Here is a 14912-nt window from a genome sequence, read left to right on the forward strand (position 1 = left end):
TGCTTGCTGCATGCTTCAGTGGAACCGCATATCAAAAATGGTGGAAGTTGCAGAGTCCGTGTTATGGATGTCTTGCAATTAGCAAAAAAACAGCATAATGAAGGCATTTCTCCAAGGTTCTAAGGTTACATGAGTAGAGCCAGGCATCTATCTCCTGAACTGCTCTGCAGGCCTGGCATGGCTCCCAAGGACCCCAGGACTCTGGAATATTCACCCAATGTGTCACTAAAGTCCCCGGTGACAGTTTCCTCAACACCCCACCCTCTCACTTTGCTTGCCAGTGACTGTCTCTCTCTCACAAATATTTGCTGAATAAATGACATGGCCATTAACCTTGTGCACCTGACATGGATTATGAGGGAGGGCCTTTATATAATACAGCTCTTAGTCCTCCATTGTACCTGCTACTGTTCTGTGCATACAGTAAGAGCTCAATAAATATGATGGCTGCATGAGTGACCACCTACACAAGAGAGATCTAGCATGAGGGGAAGTGTAAGAGGGAGAAAGGCAGCCCCATAAAGGAGAAACAAACTCACTCAAAGACAAGCTTGAATGCAGTGTAGGTCAAATCACCAGCTGTTGAATGGAATTTTCCTCTTGTCAAACTGTCCTGCAGGCTCTGAAAAACCCTGCTGGAGAGCTGTACCCTCAGATAAACACAGGTCACGCCTGGTTCCTATGTGACTGCCAATTCCCTTCCCACTCCACCCCCATACCACCCCTCATGGGCCTTCCATTCACTGAGAATCACAAAGTCTATTTGCAGAAAAGAAAAAAAAAAAACCTGTCACAAAAGTAATTGCAAAACTCAAGAGGCAAAAAGGTATTATGAGACTGAAGAAATCTAGTAGATGAGTTTCAATTCCATGGGTCATCGGAATCACAGAAAAGTTTCTAAGATGTCCAAAAAAGTGCTTATTAAAAGTCTAGTCCAAGACTATAATCTGGGAGTAAGTTTCCTCCTCTGACCTCCTAGAAGAACATTCCATAACGTCCCTCCAAAAATTCAGTGGTTTCACTTATTACATTTTAGACAAAAATGTTCCAGGGGAGTTGTAGGCAGCAGAATATATAAAACCAATATATCCAAACTACAACATCTTTTCTCTCTGCACAAGACGAAAACAAAATAAAAATTGACTGGAAATAAGATGGATGGATAGATGAAAAATAAATGAAACCAACAGTCAATGCAATTTTTCTAGGTCTACCTTGGAGTTAATACCCAAAGTCAATGTTGGGGAGGGGGGTGCTAAAATCTGGATCTGGACTTAGAACCACTTGGGTTGAGATCCTGCCTTCACCACTTTAAACTGTATGACCTTGGACAAGCATTTCACTTGGAGCCAGCCATAGATTCCTCTGCAGAAAAAAAAAAAAATGGGCATGGTGGATACTAGTACCTATTTCAGAATATTCTGTGGCTGGGTGTGTGGAGGGCTTCACGTAGACCTGGCATATGGTAACACACACTACGCATTATAAGCTAGTCCTTATTCTCCTGAGCTGGTCCTAGCCAGCTTTGTTCTGGTCAACACTCAGGAGCACTGCAGCAGAATGTGGACTTAGGCTTCTGTTTCTTAGGTACACCTCAGACACTGTCACAATATGTTCCCAACTACCTCAATAGTTGAGGATTTTTTTTCATCTGTTTGTTTTATAGTCCTCTAGATGTCTGTGTAGCCAAGAATAGCAAGCTTAATAAAGATGTCCTGTGCTGTTAACCTTCTTTGGCAGAAAATAAAACTTATGTTCAAATGGTAGAGTGAATGGGGGAGCTACAGGTACTGAACTGTGGTTCTGACCCTCATTTTCCTGACCTGCAAAATGGTGACAATATTCCCTGCTTAGGCTGTATAGATATTGGGTAAATAATTGAGAATGTGTGAAAAGGAATTTGTAAATGATTTGGAGTTAATTACTATTATTATTTTCATCATTAATATTGTTCTTAGATTGAACCATATGGAAATATCACTTGTTTCTGTCAAATCAGTGGTTTCATTTGGTTCTGCATAATCTAATCATTATCCAGAAGCCAGTAGATGTCAGTTGGTAGAAGACAGAACAACAATCCAGGTCACCATAAGAAATATCTTCCTTGTCCCTCATTTTTATGGAATCAGCTATTCCACCTGAATTGTCTAGAAAATTGAGAATTAAACTTACAAGCAAGTAACGCCACCTTTGTGAGAAAAATGTTGGTCATTTTCTGCCAAGGAGACAGTTTCCTATTTTATTTTTTGAGTCTGAGCACTGCTCTAAGTACTTTATGCATAATTCATCTAATTTTCAAACCTCTAGAATAGCTACTATTTGATCCCCATTTTACAAAGAAAGAAAATGGGGTCCAGTGCAATGGAATGATTTGTCAAAGGTCACATGCTAAAAAGTGATGGAGGCAGATACAAACTCAGAGGTCAACTTTTGAAACTTGTTCTCTGCCCCCAGATGCTGGGATCCAGCTCAGCTTTACCCTTTATTAGTTGTGTGACCTTGAACAAGTCACGCCCTCCCCCTCCTCTCTAATCCTATAATGAGATGCCAAAAGTAACATATAAGAGTAAGACTTCCAGAACAGTAGAGCATGAGTTTGATAAATCCTCTCCTACTCCCCTCAAAAGATAAAATTTTCAAAATCAAGTTTAATATTCTGGAAATTAAACAAGGAGATACAATAAATTGAGAATCACTTATTTGAACAAACCTATTGAGCCTTAAGAAAAGCGGGAGCTTACGGCAATCTTGATTAGGGCTCTTCCGACCTCCACTAAGATCTGTTATTGTAAAAGTCCTACCAGAGTGAGGCAATCTGCGGAAACCAGCAGGTTGGCTGTCAGCAGAGGCTCGCTTACAAGGAATAAAGTGCAGGAAGATCAGCCACCGGTATTATTATTGGAAACAATGGTGATCTAAACGGCAAAGAAATGGAGAAGGTCAATGGCACAGCTAGCCTAAGACTGTTACCTTATTGGGACAAGCAAAGGGCCATTGACTAGCCAGAAACTTAACTGGCTGTTATTTGGCCAGTTAAGGGAATAGGATAGACCCCATGGGCCTCGATAAACTCCCACATATTCCTGGCAATCTGGAAGTTTGAGCACACATCCAAGGCTTTATGTGAACACAGGAAAGACTGAGAGATTTCCAGCTATGCGTAGATCACTATTTAGACATAAGGACATGGCATTAGCAGAAAAGATTTGAAAAAGCCAAAAAAGAAAAGCTGGGACACAATGTCTGAATGTTGAATATGTTTTCCAGCCACGTAGGGCTCCATAACAGTTAGGTGAAAGCCTCAGAAATTCAAGGTGTTGGATTACAATTTGACCACTAAGCTGTGCTAGCATAGGGGCAACCCTGAGAATCCAAGCTTTATAATAAAACCAAGAATAAATGCTGAGCAGAGATATCAGTAGTTTCACCAGCAGTTTCAATCAAGGCCAGAGAGTTATTAAATAATGGTGAAAAGATCAGAATCCAGAGATTATATACTTATCTACATTTATATATGCACAGATACTTACATTAATATCTATGTACAAATATGTACACTTATATGTAAATACATACAATATATTATCTAAAATGTTTCCAACAAAAAAAAATTAAAAGACATGTAAAGAAACTGAAGAGTGAGACTTAGAGTTAGGGCCAAAAATACAAAAACCCCAATCAGTAGAAACCCTCTATGGGCTCAAACGTTGGACATAACAGTCAAACACTTGCAGGCAGCTATAATAAATGTGTTTAGAAAATTAACAGAAGCCATGCTTAAAGAATTAAAGGACAGTATAATGATAACAACTCATCAAATATAAAATGTCAGCAGAGGTAGAAATTTTTTAAAAGCTCTAATCAAAAATTTTACATTTTAAAAAATGCAATAACTGGAATAGTAAAATCACTAGAGGGGTTCAACAGCAGATCTGAGCTAGCATAAGAAAGTATCAGCAATACGAGGTCCTATGGTATAATGGTAAGAAAAGTAATAATAATAAATGGCAATAAAGGTAAATAAAGTCTCTAAATCCAGAATGTATCAGCAAACTTGAAGGTAGATCAATAAAAATTGTTTAATTTGAATGGAAAAAAACAGAAATCAAAATGAAAAGACCCCACAGACCCTCCCTGACATATGGTAACACCAATTATACTGACAATGTATAATGAAAGTACCAAAAGGAAAGGAAAAAAAGGGACTGGAAAAAAAAATGTGAATAAAATTCCCCAAATTTGACTAAGGCTTTAATCTGTAGATCTGAGAGGCTCCATGAATGCCAAGTGTTTAAACATGAGAGAATCACCTAATACACATCAGTGACAAACTATTTACAGGCAAACATAAAGAGAAAATCATGAAAGCAACATGGGAAAATAAGTCATCATGTAGAAGGAAACATGTAAACCAGGAATGGCTGACTTATCAACAGAAACAGTGGAAATCAGAATGCAATAGGGTTGCAGAGAATAAGTACTGAAAGCAAAGATTTCTGTAAACCAAGAATTCTATATCCAGCAAAGCTAATGCCAAAAATGAAAGTGAATTAAAGACTCCCTCAGGTAAATAAAGACTGAGAAATTGTCGCTTTCAGAGCTTTCTTATAAGAAATATTAAAGGAAGTCCTTTCGGATGAAAGAAATGACACCAGAGATAATTCAAATCCTTGAAGAAACAGAGAACTATAAAAGATTAATGCACAGGGAAAGATAAACAATTGCAAAAATCTATTTTCTCTTATTGTCTCTTAACAAATTAAAGACTAAAGATTAAATTATAAAGCTGTAGTGTTCAGTTTAGAAGTATGTGATGTAATATATAACAATATCATTAAGATAAAAAGAAGAACCTTATTGGAGCAACTATCTTCTAATTTACCTAAATTGAGTGAGTAATAATCTGAAATAGGTTACGAATTAAGATACATATTATAATTTCTAGAACCACCACTAAAAATTGGGGAGGGGGATTTTAAATCATCCACTAGGAAATATCTAGTTTGTACAAAAGAAAGACATGAGGGGAACAGGAATAAGAAAGACAGATGAAGTGAAAAACAATAGTAAAATCTTATATGTAAATCATATTAATATCAATGCATTAAATACTTGGATAAAAATACAGGGACTCAATCAGCCTGAATGTTTGAGAAAAATTCAACTATATACTACTGTCAACACAAAAAACACTTTAGATTCAAAGACAAGTTGAAAGGGAAAGAATAAATGGGACAGGACATACCATGCAAACAGTAAATATAAGAGAGTAGGGTGACTACACTAATATCAGAAGAAAAGACTTTGTCTTCTGAAAAAAACAAAAATGATTACCAAAGAAAAAGAGGGACATATAGTGATAAAAGGGTTGATCTATGAGGAAGATACAGCAATTATAAATATTTATGTAGTTAACAAAAACATATGAAGCAAAAATTGATAGAAGGATAGCTAAGTCAACAGTTAAAGACTTCAATAACTGAATCAATAATTGATGGAACAATTAGACCTAAAGACAGCAAGGACAGAGATTAGAACAATGCTAACAACTGAAGTGACCTAACTAACATGTAAAAACCACTCTGCCAAACAACAGCAAAATAATCAGGTGCACCTTGAAGCCTCTCTAAGATGTATCATCGACTAGGTCATAAACACTTCTCAATAAATTTATAAGTATTGAAATCATATAGTTATATCAATATGTATAATCTATCTATCTATCTATCTATCTATCTATCTATCTATCTATCTATCTATCTATCTATCTATCTATAACAAAGGAATTCAATTACTAAAAATAGAGCTACTATATGACCCAGCAATTCCACTTCTAGGAATCTACCCAAAGGACACAAAACCATTAATTTGAAAGGAAACCTGCACTCATATGTTTATTTATTTATTTATTTGTTTGTTTGTTTGTTTGTTTATTTTTATACAAGAGCTGGGGTACAGGCCAGAGGCGCGGGAGGTTGAGAGGATTCACCAGAGACAGAGCAGGGAGCAGCACAGGCAGACAACAGAAATACACTGCTGAGGGGAGCAGCAGGCGTAACAGGAGAGGTCTGCCACACCATGTGGGATTCTCGCCAGCCAGCGGGGATCGAACTGGCACTGCAGAGGCTGCGCACAGCTCCACAGCGCAGCGCTCAACCCACTGCATCACCAGGGAGGCCCTCATATGTTTATTGCAGCACTATTTACAATAGCTAAGCTATGAAAAACAACCTAAATGCCCCAAAACAGATGACTGGATTAATATATACAGCAATCAAAAAAGATAAACTCATGCCATTTGCAAAAACATGGATGGAGCTGGAAGGGATTATGCTCAGTGAAATAAGTCAGAAGGAAAAAGAAAAATACTAGATGATTTCACTTATAGGAAGAATGTAGGGAAACTGAACAAGGGGTGACAACTCACATTCAGCTGAACATGCCAGACAGGCAGTGAGACTCCTGGAGTACCAAAGAGCCATGGCTGCGAAGTGCTTCCCCAGCTCACTCCTCAACAAGTGGTGTGATTTGGAGAATCCATGTCCACAGAGTTGGACGCTTACCCAATGAACCTTATGGCTACTGTCAGCACAGCACCTCCTCCATGAAGCCCACACCATGGCTCCATGGCTGCCATCTTTGGGCACCTACTATGTGCTAGACATTTTGTTATATCCTATCACATGAATCCCATGGTCACAAAGCTATCAGGTATTAAGGGGGGAGATGAATGGAATAAAGATGGCAGACGGTGGAATTGGAACTCAGATCTGACTGACTCAAACCATTTTAACCACAACCTCTCACACATTGATCAAGTCACCCCCACAAGGGTGGGGACCATAATTTCTTCATTTAACTCTATATTCTCATACGTAAAAAGAATGCCTGGCACAAGGCAGAAACTGTATGAAAAAACAAAGTCCCAGCAGAAAAAGACTCAAATTCAGAGGAAATTAGGTGTATCCACCAGGGTCTGAGACATTGCAAGAGTGGCTGCCTTTGAAAAGATAGATTGACATCCCTTAATTGTGTTCTTCACATCGAGTCCCCAGAGATAGAGATTTTGTTGGCTAAAATCAATCAACACTGCAGACACTCTGAGGAGAGGGTGGGGCCAAGGATTTCCTGACATCAATCAGAGATACTTGGCAACTCTTGCCTCTGCAGCAGAGACTGAAGGGACCAGAATCTGGGACATAGCCAAGGTGAGTTGACCCCTTTCCTCCATCCATCTGCCTGAGACTCTACCATTAGTCACTCTGGGTGGGCTTTAGTGTAGGCTAAGGCATCATGGGGAATGGGTGTCAAGAACAGGGGTGGGGGCAGGGGAGAAGGTGGGGTCAATTTTGAAACCTGAACTGGTACCTGGGTGTTGAGAAGAGGAAGCTTGACTAGAATTACCATATGATCAAGCAATAAACTTTTGGTATCAACCCAGAAGAACTAAAAGCCAGGTCTCAAAGAGATATTTGTACATATTTGTTCACAGCAGCATCATTCACAACAGGTAAAAATGGAAGGTAGCCAATTGTCCATCTATAGATGAATGGGTAAGCAAAATGCTATATATAAATGTAATGGAATATTATTCAGCCTTAAGAAGGAAGGAAATTCTGACACGCACTATGGCAATCAGCCAAGCCCAAAAGGACAAACACTGTATGCTTTCACCTATGCCAGGTAGTTAGAGGAGTCAAACTGTAGGCACAGAAAGTATAATGGAGGTTGCCAGGAGTTGAGTTGGAGGAAGAAGGGGGAATTAGTTTACGGGGCACAAAGTTTCAGTTTTGCAAAGATGAAACAGCTCTGGAGAAAGATGGAGGTGGTGGTTGTACAAAATGCAAATGGACTTGACACCACAGAAAGTTAAAGACAGGCAAGATGGCAAATGTGATGCCCTGTGTATTTTATCACAATAAAAACTAAAGTCCCGTGTGTAGGACAGAAGAGTATGATTTTAACTACCAACTCTACCCTTAACTGCCTGTGGGGTGATGCCCTCATTTGCCTCTGCTGTGGAATGGAGAAAATCCCCAGGGTGGGAAAGCTCTATCTTTTCAGGCTGTTTGAGGATCTGTAACCTTTTCACATTGTGCATGATATTTTGTGACGAGAGTTTGTGTGCATGTGGTAAAAGGCATCTGCTATTTTTGATTTACGAACAGAAAGGATCCAGCAGGTACCCACAAAATGAGTGAACTTCATTGGGAAAAAGTGTTGGCATCAAATGCCAGCGTTTAGGCACCACATGGTAGGCACACAGGGGACTTCACCAAGGCTCCTTTACACCCTGACCATGCATTCCCTCTGCTGCCGTCTAGTGTCTAATAACAATGTTGACCTTTTCTAGCTGTCAGACTTGTCTTATTAAATCCTGAGGTCTTAACTGCTTTGCACACAGAGGCTGACAGTTTGCCCATCCGAGCACGTGTTCATGTATAATTCATAGCATATCACGTTGCCTGGCAAATGAATATTTATCAGCTTTTTCATAAGAGGCAGGATGGCGTTTCCTTTTGTTGCCACCAAAATTCTGTGCTGCAGCAAATGAAATTTGTGAGCAAATAAAAAAAAATGAAGCAAAAGTCCATTCCACTTGTAATTTTCCATTTTCTGAGGCCTCCAGTGTGTATGGAGGTGGTTTCGATTTGGCTATGACAGAGAACTGCTGAGTCGTTCAGAATAGAAACGCTTCCATATGCTGTACCCACTGCCCCCGCAGAAAACTCCCCCACACCCAACTTCTGTGCTGTTTTCAACTGCAGAGGAGTTTGAGACCCTTTCCATGGTTTCATTCAGATGCTCTGAACAGAGATCCAGTCTGGGGACCAAGAACAAGGAACCCCAAATGAAAATTGGTACAGAGTGGTCGATGGCACTAGGTCGGACAGTTTCATGACTTCCAAAATGAGCTGCCACCAGATGAATACCCTTGCATGCCCCCAGCTGGGGGCATGTCTACCCCCTCGATGGGGAGTCAGGAGGGCCACATAGAAAGTGCTGCCTTACCCACTGGAGGTGGCACACCACAACAGCCTGTGCCCTGGTCAAGCAGCCACCTAGGATTGTAACTCTGCTTACTCTTCCGACCTCCTGATGTACTAATTGAGGATTCTAGAGCTGATGACTTCGGACCCACATGGGCATAGTCAGAGTTCTAAACCTGGTTATAGACATAGGCTCTGTGTGAATGCTTGCTACCATTCTGGCCTTGAAAGATGATGACATTGCTATTGATGCCGAGGATGCTGAGGATCGTGGTTGACATACATTGAGCTCTTACTCTGTAACAGGCCCTGCATCAAGCACATCAACTGTACTAGCACAGGTAATCTTAAAAACACTGACTTGTTCCCACTTTACAGATGAGGAAACCGAGGCAGAAAGCTATAGTAACTTGTAAGCTCACAGACAGCCACAGCTGGGGGGCAGCTGTTTGCCTCTAGAGTCCATGCTTTCTCAACTGCTAGCCCTGGAATCAAGAAACTTGGTTTCAATATTTGGTTGCATGGCCTCAGGGCAGTTGATTTATCTCATTGAGCCTCTGCTTTCTCATATGCAAAAGGGATGTAATAGCTCATGATTTGCAGATCTTAGTGAGGATGCAATAGGACCTTGCAAACCCTAAAGAGCTCAGAAATCACTGACCAGCAGTGGTCATTCTCAATAGAAAACATGTATTGAGGGCTTGGCTGAGGGGTAAAGGCAAAGGCTCCAGCCCCAGGAGTTTACAATATAGTTGCAGAAAGAAAGCACACTGTGAAAGAAATACGAGCTAGGATGAATATTCATTCACTCATTCAACAGAAAATTAATGGCGCCTTTGCTGTGACCCAAAAAACACAGAGGTGATCCACAGGAGTTCAGCTGAGGGCAAGTGCTACCCAAACATATAGACAGGCGATGTGCTGGAGAGGACCATGTGAGCTTGGCGACGCTGGCCACTCAGGGATTGGGAGGAAAGTGTGCTCCCAGCAGAGGGAAGAACTAGCACTACGGCCCCAAGGGGGAGAGTTTATTGTCATTCTCTAAGAGGGTGAAATACTTCCCCAACATTTTAGAGAGGAAGCCCTCTTTACACAGACTAACTCAGGGAGCTGGTTCTGGTGTTTGTCATCCTGCCAGGGGCCTCTCTCGCTGAGACATCCTCTTCCTATCACTCTAGTTCTGTTCCTGCCCGTCCTCAAGCAGGGCTTCAGAAGGGCCATTCTAGGCCAGGCCATGTCCTAAATGATACTGCAGGGGTCTGGTCTGGATCAGGAATTTTAGCCAAACCTCAAATCACCCTCATCTTTGCCTCCAAGGCCCAGTTCTCAGATCCCAGCCCCTGGGCAATCCCAGGGACAGAAGCCACCAGGGCCTCCACCCCCCTCCACCCAGTTTCACTTACCTTCCTCTCGTCTATCCTCTCGGAGGTTGACATGAGCTTCTTCATGAGCACAGGGTCCAGCACCTGGAATCGTCGGCGGAACTGAGCGAGCCCCATGTGGTCAGCGTAGCCTAGGGGGGGTGGAAGCAGGCAGAAGAATGAGGAATCCAAAGACAAGGCCAATGGGGTCCTGGTCCCAGCCCTGCTCCTGCGGACAGAGCTCAGTTCCTGCTGCCAGCTTCACACTCACTTGCTGTGCATTCTCACTTCTCAGGGCCTCAGTTTCCCCATTTGCTAATTTAAGAAAATGGGTTCAAGCAGCACTTCCCACATGTGATCCCCAAAACACAAGCTCTATAAAACATTCCACTGAAAGTCTGAAAAAGCCACACTCTCCTGCGCTGCTGGGAGGTAGCGGTGCGTGTCACCATGGATGTCAAGGATGCTGAACGCTGGCAGGAAAGATGCCTGATTGGCTTTGCTTATCAGGAGCTTCCCAAACCTGTTGTCCTTGGGAAAAAATGTTTCTTGGCTAATTCTTATTACCCCTGTCCTCCACCCCCACGTGTGGAATGGCTGCATTCCAGATACATCTAAGTCGAAGGTGGAGGACGGACACGGCTGCACCTTCTGGGTGGAAACTGGCAGGAGGCATCTGGGAAGGTACTGATTGAAGGTGACAGGGCCAGCCTTGGAAGGAGCTGTGGGAGTCTGCCAAAGGGTTTGGTGCAGAAGTGAAGTATAAGCAGAGGGAGCTCATGGGGAAAGACAAGGGTTATTTGCAGCAATGTCAGCATGAACTGAACACCTCTCTGTGTAAGACACTAGGATAACAACTTCCTTGCTGTTATCCTCTGAGGTCTTTGTTGCCATACCCATTTTAATGATGTGGACATTGAGGCCCAGAGAGTTCGAGTCATCGAGCTCAAAATTATAGGGAAAGGCGGTGACTCTCCCTGCTGGATTCAATACCAGAAATCAACAATCACTAGCCCAGAGGTAGAGTACCTAACAGTGGGTCAAAGATGAGCTGGGACTAGGTGCCAAAGGAATATGAAGTTAAAGCCCAGTCTTCTCGGTCTGAACTTCGTCTGGGATACAAGGGGCATGGTAGAGATCCCTCAAGTGGCCAGATGGAGCTGGTCTGGTGAAATCTCATCCCACTTTTGAGACTTTACTTCATAATAAGCCAAAGGCATAAACCTTCAGGAAAAAGGGTGGTTGGTAGGTGTGAAAATCCAGGAAGACTTCCTGGAAGAAGAGGGACTTAGGTCTGACAGATGCTGACTGCACAGAGACAGGAGGGGTGAGAGATTACAAGCCTGTCCCTTTGGGTCAGACTTATCAATGTTCACATCCCTTTCCTGCCCTTATTACTACATTGACCAGTCACAAATGACCCTATCTCTTGGAGATTCAATTTCTTCACTTGTCAAATGGGAATAACAAGATTTATTGTCATATGGTCACGATGAGGATTAAATCTAATGATGATTACAGTACATGAGGTTAACTTATATGGAGAGATTTTCCACATCCATATACTTTTCTAAGTGTTATTCCCTTATTAACTCATCACCCCACTCAACAGTTCCCTGAGGGAGCTTCCAGGGGAAGAAAGGAGGCCTGCTCCAGGGCTTGCCCAGTGTTGGCCACAATCCAGGCAAGGCCGATCACCCCAGAGTCTGGGCTGTGCCCACCAGGCTGCACCACAGATGTTTAATGAGTGTTTATTCTATGCCAGGTGCTGTGCTAAGGGCTTTGTGAGAACCATGTCGTTAGCATGTGTAACAGAGCACAGCACATTGTAGGTGCTCAATAAATAGCACATCTATGTATGTATTATTATGCAGGTCTGTATATATATATATTATATATGTACAAATTCAAAAGCATAAATATTTGACATATGTACATATCAATGTATATTTTTCTTACATGGTGTGTAAGAGACAGAAGTGATTTAAGTTACTTAAAAAAAAACCATGTGTGTGAACCAGGTCTGGGAGGCAGAAATGTCAAATTCTACCATAAGACTCTGACCCCCTTCTGCACTAGAAAACTCATCCTGATCATGTCAGACCTCACTGAGAATGCAGAGCACAGACACCGCAGCGAGGGCACCAGGCCTGAGCCGGGGGACGTGCAGACCCCAGCATGCACATGGGGGCTCTGTACCAGGCAGGCCAGGGTGTCTTCAAAGCCCCCATGTGTCCTGCCAGCCTGCCGGGTGGAATCGATCAGCTGCTGGCTGTGACCATCTTGCTCTTCCCCTGTGACATTATCTGTCGCTCTCCGCCCATGGTTATGCAGGCAGGAGGGAAAATCAATGAGACGCTCCAGGAGCAAGGGTCTCATCTTGGCTTCCAGCTGCTCCCAGCTTCTCCATCAAATATCTAATGCCCAGGGTTCCATTATTAATGTGGTGGGAGGAGGAGGAGGGGCAGTGATCACAAGCCAGGGCGTCAATGACCATGGACACACTAAACAAACAAACAGGTGCCCAACTAGACTCCCCACCAGCCCCAGCCACCCCACCCTCTGCAGAGAATGACTGTTTCTGGGCCATTTTTAACTGTCAGGGAGCGGGATCCATGTGGCAGCCTCCCAGGCCAGAGAGGCAGAAAAGAATGAGGACTCAGATCAAATGCGACCCATGAGTTAATGGTGGAAGCCTCAGTTCACGCTTGCCTTCTAAAATAGCAGCCCGAATAAAGACTTCATTCCTTTGATTAAAACCCCTTCATCCTCCTAACATCCCAGCATGTCCTCAGCAGGGCCTGGTAAGCACCAGACTTCCACAGCGCTCCCCAGTGTCTCTGCCTGCCTCATCTCCCACAATCCCCCCTCCTTTTGAACCCCAGTCCCTAAAAAACCAGGTTCTTCTACGTCTCCCGGCCTTTGCATATGCTGCTCCCCCTGTCTGGCCTTCCCTCTCCCCCATACCCCTGCTTCCCAGAGATAGGCTGTTTCTTTTGTTTCAAGGCCCATTTAAGATGTCACCTGCCCTAGGAGGTATTCCCAGTCTCCCCAGTGCAAGCGGGAGCATCCAGGTACCTCCTGCTTCCCCTGGACATTTGTTCTTGTCATATATTATCATCACCTCTTTTCACACTGACCCCCAAAGCTGAGCATTTTGGAGACCAAAATATTACTCATGTGGGAATTCCCCTCTGCATTCCAAGGCAGATGCTCCTCAGACATTTGCTGTGGACAGGAGGTGGGAAGACATAGCCCTCACCTTCCAGGAGCTCATGACTCATTCGGATCGCTAAGCGATCCAGGTTCAAATTCAGGCTTTGCCACATCCCTGCTGTGTGACCCTGGGCAATTTCCTTCATCTCGTCTTCCATAAGATGGGGGTACCCAGAACACCCCTCTCACAGGGAAGCAGGAAGCATAAACAGATGCTGCGTGGAGATAGCCTGATGCATGGCTGGTGCTCTCGGCCCTGGCCTGCTATTGGCAGAAGACCCGCCCCAGGAGTCACTGACATGATGCCCTGGCTGCCTCTTACCTGTCCTGTGCAGTCGCAGTGCCTCCAAGATGTGGGACCCTGCAAGCTGGACCCTCAGTGCTGGGATGTCCAAGGGCAGGCCCCCACCTGCCGCGGGCTTGTCTCCACCAGTCTGCGGTGGAGTCGGAGACCCCTGCCCACTCCTGCTGTCCACCCGCGGGCTGGGCACCAGGCAGTGGATGAAGTGTAACTGAGACCGTCTGAGCATGCTGGTCAATGCATCCTAGGACCAAGAGGAGAAGGGGTGAGTGTTTGCTATTTGGGGTGAGACAGACAGGGGACTGGAAATTGCCCAAACACATATTCAATCTAGCCTGGGCATCTTTGGGGGCGAGGACCTCTTATCTGTGGCCTGATTTGCATTCATGAGAAATACAGGTCCTTTATAACAGTCCTTGTTCTAACAGACAGATGGGGAAACTGAGGCCAGAGAAGCCAAGTGAGTTACATAGGTAGGTGACACGGACCACTGGCAGAAGAGGTGGACAGGAGCCCAGGGCCTCGCCTGCAGGTTTCTCCAGTGTAATAATGCCATGTGCTTTCAGAAACTTATCCTTGCCACATCCAGCTTTCTGGGCGCAGTCCCGCCACTGACCAAAGTGTTCTCAGTTGTGTCTAGGGAACACAGTACAGCTGTGCTGGATCCTGCCGTGCCCACCAGGAGAGCCAAGTGATATGAGAGGTGAGGAGGGCAGGCAGGGGCAGGCTGGCTGTGATATTTGTCACCTTGGTCAAGAGGGCATTCGTGCAGGGGAGGTTTGAAGCGATGCCAGGAAGGGAAGACATATGGGGCCAAGAGGACCATGGCTTCCACTCACCATCTGTAGCTTGATCTGGGTGCACGGGGCTTTCCTCTTCACTGCCGCAAAGCTGCTGGCAAATGCCCTCCTCACGGCGCAGGTTCTCTGCAGAGCCTGCTGGGAGGTGCCCTCCAGGCCTGCCACAGCCTGGCACACGGGGGGCAGCTTGGCCCGGGACTGGAACAGGCGTCTCAGCTCCTCCCTGGCATGTAGGAGGGGAAAG

At 44.1% G+C, this 14912-nt stretch overlaps 1 protein-coding gene across 1 annotated transcript in view; it reads right to left on the bottom strand.

Annotated features, from left to right (window-relative positions):
- Positions 1 to 14912, bottom strand: part of MYO18B (myosin XVIIIB) — a gene marked incomplete at both ends in the record, with an annotated part of 216639 nt that overhangs the window by 133543 nt on the left and 68184 nt on the right. The window contains 3 exons of the mRNA XM_084253221.1: positions 10394 to 10503; positions 13890 to 14112; positions 14708 to 14891. Coding sequence (XP_084109347.1) covers positions 10394 to 10503; positions 13890 to 14112; positions 14708 to 14891 — 517 coding nt within the window. The remainder of the gene's footprint in view (positions 1 to 10393; positions 10504 to 13889; positions 14113 to 14707; positions 14892 to 14912) is intronic.

Source organism: Talpa europaea, assembly GCF_964194135.1.
Source record: "Talpa europaea genome assembly, chromosome: 14".
In the NCBI taxonomy this organism is placed as follows: domain Eukaryota; kingdom Metazoa; phylum Chordata; class Mammalia; order Eulipotyphla; family Talpidae; genus Talpa; species Talpa europaea.